General features: G+C 41.9%; 1 protein-coding gene and 1 pseudogene across 1 annotated transcript in view; one reads left to right on the top strand and one right to left on the bottom strand.

Annotated features, from left to right (window-relative positions):
- Positions 1-9,251, bottom strand: part of IFT43 (intraflagellar transport 43) — a gene marked incomplete at its 5' end in the record, with an annotated part of 47,115 nt that extends 37,864 nt beyond the window's left edge. Inside the window, one exon of the mRNA XM_015599582.1 lies at positions 9,226-9,251. Within this exon, the coding sequence (XP_015455068.1) occupies positions 9,226-9,251 (26 nt within the window). The remainder of the gene's footprint in view (positions 1-9,225) is intronic.
- LOC112473961 lies at positions 6,122-6,240 on the top strand (annotated as a pseudogene).
- Positions 9,252-9,256: the final 5 nt, after the last annotated feature.

Here is a 9,256-nt window from a genome sequence, read left to right as displayed (position 1 = left end):
GATTAGAAAGTGAAGCATCCAAATGCTACTTCACATGGGGCTTATGGGAACAGACTGCTATCACCTTCAACTGGGAGGCACTTGACAGAATTGCAAGATTCCAATTATTTCATATTTAGTCATTTGCATAAGTAAATTGGTTTTGTGACACTAGACAAGCCATCCAGGGCCCTAAACTGCAATGAGTATAACGTAGATCATCTCTGCTTGCTCTGAAATGAACATCACTATGTCAATCTAAGTGGAAGCACATGAACATGGCCCCCTAATCCTCAATGAGAAAAAGGTTGATGCATGCTTCATATCTGTTCTCTAGCCTATGGGATCTATATGTACTATATCGAAAGCCTTTATAATACTTTCCAAAGGGTCATGTTATATCAATTACATGAATAAACTCAGACTGGGAAAATATTACAAATATTGTCTGCTCATGATTACTTTTATTGAGAGAGGAATTTTGGAATACTATGTAGCCCTTAAAAATGAGGCAGTTACACTCTATACTGAAGTTCAGAAACATCACCAAAAAAATACTGTTACATGAATTTAAAAAATGCAGAACAGATCACCATTTGTGTGAGGCAATAAAAGAATATATCAACCTATATTTCTGAGAATGCACAGAGTATCTTTGGAAGGAAACACACACTCGCAAACTGGGGAACAATGGTTGCCCCCAGGGAGGGCAAATGAGTGCCTGGGGAAACGAAAGAGACGCTTCCATTTCATATCTCACTGTTTTTTATCTGTTGAATTCTTTATTAGATATATATCTTATTTTATTTTAAAATAAATAAATTCAAAATTCACTAAGAGTTCTAACATCTCAAAAGATGACATGAAGTTAAAGAGTAACCAAAACATCAGAATTTGTACTGCCTTTGCATCCTCCTCTCTCTCTTAGTCCTCTTAAATGAAATGATTCACCTTTCTCAACTTAGTTACATTTGAGCTTTAAGGTCAAATAGACTCTACTCCATAAAAAGGCAGAATATTGTCATTACAAAAAAGGGTTTATTCTAACAAAGTTAGTCCTGGGGGCACATGCTGGCTGAGGGACAGTGCTCTGTCCATGTCCACAGAATGAACATGTGTGTATTACCTCCACCTATGTCCATGAAGGGTGACTTTCAGACAGTACCTCAAGGCTGTGCCCCTTCAGGCCTGAGCAGGAAAAGACAGCTCAGCCAAGTCCCACCATTATCCATCCCTTATCCTCATTCCTTCTTACCTAACAGCTACCAAAACAACACAAGTGTCTGAAGGTAGGAAAGGTGTAAGGATAGAATGATCTCAACATATCCTACTCTTTTCCCTTCTTCAGTGAGGATGCTTACTTTTCACTAGTTATTTCAATATGTACAGTTTCGGTGTCATTTATTTTGTCTTCAGATCCTACTGAAGATATATGATTTACAGCAATAAATAATACAATTAAATTCTAATTAAAAAAAAAAACTGTGAATTCTCTAAGTTCATCGAAATAAAAACTTATCTAGATTTTCCTCTAATATCTTTCTCTCCAAATGTGAAGAGCAAAGCAAAAAATTACTCTTTGAGGAGCCTACACAGGACAAACAAATGTCAGGTGTACATTAAAAAGATACGTTGTTGCTTGACCCTGAAGCCATCTTTTCTGAATTTGCCATGCCTTGAAAGCCACAAGGAGGACAAGCATAAACACAGGTAGAAGCAGGGAGGTCTTGTGAGGATCACTAAAAGCCACAGAAACAGGGACATGGCACCTGAGCTCTGGGAACAGCCACTGGAAATGGGTGCACAATTAGCTACCTAACTACAACCTCCCCTTACCCATCTCATCTGATTTCACCCAATACTGGACACTCATCTCTGGTGTATGACCAACCTCACTGAGAACCAAATACCTGTTCACCCATGGTGCCCAAGACCTATGCAATACCAATCTTGGGTTCTTTGTGGCCGAGGGCAGCCTGTGGAAAATAAATTCTCAATACTTGTAAACAAATTTGTATCTTGATGAAAATCTGAAAGTAAAAGATTGTTATTTTACTTTACTGGAATTCAGGAATGGGCTATCTGGTCCCTTTTTAATTACTGAAGCTCTGTAAGAAATGCCCCAAATTCACTCACTGATCAAATATGTACTGAGTAGCTATATATGTGTCAGGCACCAGAGACCAGAAGCAAACAATACAGACAAAAATCTCTTGCAAAGTAGAGATTTACTAGTTGCTAGTCATGCAAATGCAAAAGCAACTGCAGCTTTCAAACAGTTTAGTAAAAACCAAAAACAAAAAAATAGAGAATGAAGGCAGAGCCACATGTGGTAAAACATTAATAACTAGAAGGGTGTTTGTTGTACTATTGTTGCAACTTTTCTATACATTTCCCCACTGGAAGGGGGAAAAGGCAGGATTACAGGTATAAATTGTATTTCAGGCAACAAATAGTTGATGAGAGAAAGTGCTTTACAGAAGAATTTCTGTTAATCAGTGAAAATTAGAAAATCATCATCTGACATCTTTTAATGAAATCATGGCTCTGGGTAACAATCATCAATGAACACTATGACCACTATGTGTGAGTTGGGCAGGGAATGTAAAATGGACACCTCACCATGACCCCACTGATCAATCACAGACTACTTAATATGGAACCCCCGCCACCTGTGCCTCTCAAGCCTGTGTCTTCAGATGTGATGCAGTAGGATGTACACAGCACCACCTGACTAGATAGCAATGGGCCAAATCCAGAATGCGGAACACTCTACAAGACAAGAGACTCCAAAAAAAAAAAAATCAATGGCACAGAGCAGTATATATATCCTACTACTTCTCTACCTTTTTCAAAACTTGAGGCACTTAAAAAAAAATACTTGAATGGAAAATGGGTGGACAGGTGAGACTGCTCGTTTATAGGTGACCAGCCTAAGGACCTTGGCAGATCTGGCCTGCTAGGCCTGGCCTGCCAGGTTCAAGGGCGGAGCACCTAGACCTTGGCACAGCTTCACCCATAGTGCAGCATACGGCACTCGAGTGGGGAAGCTCCAGCTGACCTGCCCTCTGTGATACTTTTCTAAGAAACTGACTTCTATAGGGATGGACAGCCTGTGACAGAGCTGGGTTAATAAGACAAAACATGCATTTGTAAGTGTGCTTACACACCTAGGAGCCTGGCAGCTCTGTGAGTTTTTGCCTTTTACACTTTTGTAGCCTGATAAGAATTTAACTACTTGCTGCTAACAAGAAGGTAGAGGCTTTGGTATAGCAATGACACAGAGGGAGAGGACAGAAACCCTTTAGTATTCTTGGAACATCAATGCCATTAAAAAAAAAGCAAGAGAGAAAGAGAGAAGGAGGAGGGAAGGGGGCAACCTCAGGACCAGCACACGGCTGTTCTACCACCATCTTGATGTCCTTGACGCGTGCAGATGGTGCGGAAGTGGCTGGCACCAGAACAGCCCATGAGAAGGAATGAGCGGCCAATGGAGATTTATGTGAGGAGAGTGAGATGGACAAGGTAAAATTGTCAGGAGGAGTTGTTAGAAAGTAAAATATATTGTGACAATTCCACTCCTGCCGTTCATCAATAAACTGACAGATCATTTAGTGTCAATTAGGAGTGATAGATGGACAAGTCCCCATGATCCTGGGCCAAAATTAATGGCTGGGAGGGAGAGGGTGATTGAAAATGACGGCTGACATTGAGAGCAAAGTCCTGAAAGTCCCTGAGGGGCCATTACTTGCCTCATTCCCTTGCAGATCAATGCAGGGACAAACCCAAAAACAGACACTTTGAGACAAAACTTAAACGGACTACCTTTCCGTCCTCTCTTTACCAAGTCTGGTTGCCTCTCATTCATCTCACTTCCCATGGCCAAGCTAGTGCCCCACTTCAGGTAACTTCAAAGCCAAGGACAGCCTGGCTCCAAGATAAAATCTTTGGCACAGCAATGACACTGGTGCCAGAAGGTACTGATGGTGAGCCTAGGTCTCAGGCACTTCCTGAATGGGGCTCTTGCCCGTGGTTCAGAGGCAAGCCTTTGGGTTCCGGCACCCAACACCTCCAGCCAGTGAGACAGCTAACACATGCTCTGCTCTCTATCTTGGACAGTGAGATGCAAATAAAAGAAAGGTATCCCAGAAACTACATCCTTCAGCTGTGAGGTCCTTGGTCAGAACTGTAAACAGGCCCTTTACTTCCCCCTGGTGAGGACACAATGGTAGAACTCTGTCAGTCTCCATTTCCTCCCTGCTCCCTCACGGAAGGATACCTACCTTCCTGAATGGAACCTACCTGGCAGAGTTGGTGTGATGCACATATAAGGCACAGCTATGGACCAAATATCCACCCCCACTCCCGCCATTCCCAGTTTGAATTCCTAATCCCCACTGTGATGGTGTTTGGAGATGGGGCCTTTGGGAGGTGATTAGGTCATGAGGGTGGAGCCATGATGGCATTAGTGTCCTTACAAAATGAAGAAGAGACACAAGATCTCTCTTTCTGTGTGTGCACGCCAAGGAAGGCCCTGTGAGGACATAACCAGGAAGAGGGCCCTCATCAAGTACCCGACTGTGCTGGCACCTTGATCTCAGACTCCTAGCCTCCAGAACTGTGAGAAATGTTTGTTGTTGAAGTCACCCAGGCTGTGGTATTCTTTCACAGTAGCCCACACTGACTAAGACAGATCCCTAGCACAGGGCCATCATTATCACTATCCCAAAAGAATTTAAAGTGAGTATACTATTTTTCAGTGTGAATTCCCTGCTCTAACCAGACTGACAATAAGGTTACTGCCCCTCTCCCAACACTTATGCCTACACCAGTCTTTGAACAAAATGCTCTCCTCATGATCCTCTTTAGCCATCGGAATTCTTGGCTTGACCTCCATCATCCCTGGACATTGTGATTACTCTCACCTCTGAGGTCACATTGCTAGTGTTAGTCATTTCATTCATTTCTCACTTACAATGTGTTCCTTCTGCCATTCCTGACTTGTGTGAATGAAAATGCCTGATCTCCCCAATTGGAATCCAAGCCCTTGCAGGGCAAAAAGCACATTTACACTCTGGACTCCCTGAAGCGCCCCCCAAATAGCAGAAGCTTGTGTTTTCCAGCCTTCATGGGGTAGATCCTCAATGGAGCCCAACCACTGCCTCTTACCCCGAAAAGGCCCCCTTTCCTCTTTCAGATTCAAATTTGTTCTACTTGCCTCCAGATACCACCTCTCCTTTGCTCCAATGAGCTCAACAGTTTACCTTCCTATTGAAGAAGAAAGAAAGAGGCCAATCCAAAATTAGATTCCCCCAATTCCACACTCTTCTCCAACTTTTGTGATAACTAACCCAGCCTTTCCAAGCTTTCTCCGTCCTAGAGAGAAAATGTCCCTGCCTCCTCTTGTCCCAAGTTAATTAGTCTCTCTTGGAAGGTCTTCCCCTATCCCTCCTCCAGGTTCCTACTCCTTCAAATCTGCCTTATTTCTGGTGGACTCACCCTTCTCTCAAGTATTACACACACGACTCCCCACACAGACTTCTCCTTCCAATTACTATCCTAACTCTTTCTTTCCCTCCTCAGAACAGAAGCCTATATTACGGTATCCATTTCCCCACTTCTCACGTCCTCCTCAGCCCACTGTAGTCTGGCTTCTGCCCTAATGCAAATCACTGTAGCCACTTTCTCAAAGGCCCTAGGAACCTCCAAACAGTCAAATAGATTCAAGGCTCTGTTATTGTCTTCTATTTATGTAGATGACTCAAACTGCACCTCTTTTTTGACCTCTCTTCGAGCTGCAAAACTGTGGAAATTATTGACATAGACCACCACAAGCCCACAAATCAGGTCTCTCCTCCTCCATTCCCTATCTGACGGCACCACTACCCAACCAGTCATCAAAGCGAGGCACCTTGCAGTGACCTTCAACCTCTTCTTCTGCCCTGCATTCAACCAATGACACTTCTATTAACTCTACCTCTGAAATGTCTCCAAACTGTCTCTCCTGTCCAGGCGCACACCACTGCCTAGTGCAGGCTCTTACCATCCTTTGTACAGTGATACCTTCCCAACAGGTCTGCCAGGCTTCCAGAGCTCCACTTTCCACTGATAGAAGAGTAATCAATCAAAAATATTGATTTGAGTCTATGGCCATGCCACCCTGAACAAGCCCGATGCCATCTGATCTCGGAAGCTAAGCAGGGTTGGGCCTGGTTAGTACTTGGATGGGAGACCACCTAGGAAGACCAGGTGCTGTGGGTGTAAAAAAACAAAAAATAAGGGATTGTAAGCTGACAAGGTCCTTGCAATCTGTGAGGTCAACCAAGGTTTGCCTCGCCTAAAAAAAAATATATTGATCTGATCATTCATTTGTTCCATAGTCATTGAGTGCTTATTATGGACTAGCACTGTCTGAGGTACTGGAGATACGTAAATAAGAGTGTGTCTTCTCTCATGGAGCTTATGTTACAGTAGAGAGTAAAAGATAATACATGTATGTGTACATACACATATATGTATGCATGTACTTCAGGTGGTGATACATAAGGCAGGAGATGAGAACATGGAGTGACGATGCATGCTACTTTATATAAAGCGAGGTCAGGTGGAGCCTTATAAGCCACAGTAAGGACCTCAGGGTTTACTTTGACTGGCAAAAGAATGCTACTGGAGGGTTCTGAGCAGAAAAGCGAAATGATCTCACCTGTATTTTTAAAAGGTCACCCCGATCTGCAGAGATAAGACTGAGGGAGACAAGAATGAAAGGTTGACAGGAGGTTCTCACTCGAGTCAGTGCTAGAAATGGCAGTAGCTGTATCTGGGCAATGGCAGTGCAGACAACAGATGTTATTTCAACCATAGACTCAACACGATTTACTGACAGACTGAACAGGAGTGGAGATAAGAGAGGAGTCCAGGATGATTCCAGAGTTTATGGTCTGAGTAACGGGGAAGGTGGGGTCACCATTTACAGAGACCTGGTGAAGACTTTGGGAGGCACAGGTTAGGGGGCAGAGTAGAAAGGGTGGAAATTAAGAGGACCAGTTTGGACCTGTTAGGATTGGGTTGTTTATTCGAATAGAAACGTCACGTGGACAACTGGATGCTCACAGGCAGGCCTGGGCTAGACATATAAATTTTGGAGTCATCAGTATGCAATAATTAAACTCCTGAGACTGGGCCGAGATCATGCCAAGAGTGTTGACAGAAAAGAGAGGAAGTTCAAGGACGAGCCCTGAGCACTCCAACACTCAGAGGGGTCAGGACTAGGCCACAGACTGAGGAGCCAGGCAGGTGAATCCCTAGAAAGGTAATATGTGAAACGGAAAAGCATCTCTCTCCAGGAGGAAACTGATTTCATTTGGAAAAATCTTTAATATATTCATCGAGGAATAAACAATTGAGATTCTCTTTTATTCTCTAAGAAGCAGATATAGGATTTGTCTCATTTCCATATTTCAAAATAAATTCCAGATATTAAACGCACTAAAATCCCCTAATAACTTAGAAAAATGGGTCTAAAGTAGACTCAGGTATAAACACGGAGAATACAGCAAAAGTGGTTTCTAAATTCTCTGGGGGAAAAATGGATTAAAAAAAAAATGGTGCTGGGACAAAGTCATTTAGAAAAAGATAAAACTAGATCCATACTTCTTACCATATACTGAAATTAATTCCACATGGATCAGAGATCTAAATTTTAAAAGTTAAGATTTAGGGTATGGTTGTGTTCCAAGAAAATCATCTCTGAAAACAGGCAGCTGGCCCATGAACCACAGTTTGCTGAATCTAAATATATGGAAACAAAGAAGGATAAATTTCTAAATTTATATATGCATACTTATTTTTGCAGCCAAAAAAAAAAGAGTATAAGAAGGATAAACCAGTAATGAATAAAGAGGTTACCGACAGGAAATGGAAGAAACGAGGTGGAGGGGATACGGATGGGAACAAGATATCTCTCAATATATCTTTCTATACCATTTTGATACAATAAAAAGTACACAATACCACCTGTTCTTGCCAAAAAGCTTTAACTTGAATCAGTCATGAAGAATCAACCAGAGAAATCCAGAACTTGAGACATTCTACAAGACAACTAGCCTGGGCATTTCAAAAAAGTCAATGTATGGGTAGAAGTGGCAGAGGGTTGGAATTATTTTAGATCAAAAAACTTAAAAGAGACAGAACTACCAAACACAACGTGTGAACACTGATTGGATCCAGGAGCGATAAAAGACCTTTTTGGGACAACTGAAGAAATTTAAACTATATATTAAATATTATTAAATCATTATGACATTTCTTAGATGTGATAACGATACTGTGATTATTTGGAGGATGTCCTTAAATCTTTAGAGACGCGTGCCAAAGTATCTAGAGGCAAAATGTCGGAATGACTACAACTTGTTTTCAAATGATTCAGAGGGAGGGGGGAAGGAAGAGTGAGTGAGTGAATGAATGTGTGTGTGTGTGTGTGTGTGTGGGTGTGTGTGTGTGTGTGTGTGTGTGTTTAGAGGTAAGAACAAGAAGGGAGGAGGAAGGAGGAAAGAACTGGAAAAAAATATTTTTGATAGTGCTAATCTGCAGGTAACAATTACTGATGAAAATTCTGAATAGGAGTAATATGTATTCTTTAAGAAAAATAAATTCTCTCTCTGAGTATATCTTAGCAGTTAAAGTGGATAGTCAGCCATCCCATTGGTGCAGTACTTTTTTTGGCTTACCTCTCATCTAAGACTTAGTGCAAGGGATTAAAGATCACAATGATTTATAATCTAGCAGTTACTAACAAGCAATCTCATTTTGTTTAGAAAGCTACTTTAAGAACAACACGGAATGCTGCAATATGGATGAACTCCGAAAATATCATGACAAGTGAAAGAAGCCAGTCATAAAGGACCACATCGCGTATGATCCCATTTATATGAAATGCCCAGAATAGGCAAATCAGAGAGACAGAAAGTAGATTAGTGGTTGCCTAGGGCTGGGGAAGTTGGGGGGATATGGGAAGTGACTGCTAATGGGTATGGGGTTTCTTTGGGGGGTGATAAAAATGTTCTAAAATTGATGGTGGTGATGCAGCACAAGTCTATGAATATACTAAGAATGACTAAGTTGTACATTTTAAATGGGTGCATTGTAAGGTATATGAATCGCATCTCAATAAAGCTGTTATAAAAAAGTTAAAGAACAACACAGGAGCAAAGCACCCACTCCCACCTCCCATAAGCTGTGGGCACTCACTTTGCAGCCTTTGAGGAATCATCTGCCCAGC

This window comes from Pteropus alecto, unplaced genomic scaffold, assembly GCF_000325575.1.
Source record: "Pteropus alecto unplaced genomic scaffold, ASM32557v1 scaffold8, whole genome shotgun sequence".
Classification (NCBI taxonomy): Eukaryota; Metazoa; Chordata; class Mammalia; order Chiroptera; family Pteropodidae; genus Pteropus; species Pteropus alecto.
This window is presented reverse-complemented; position numbering and strand designations above follow the sequence as displayed.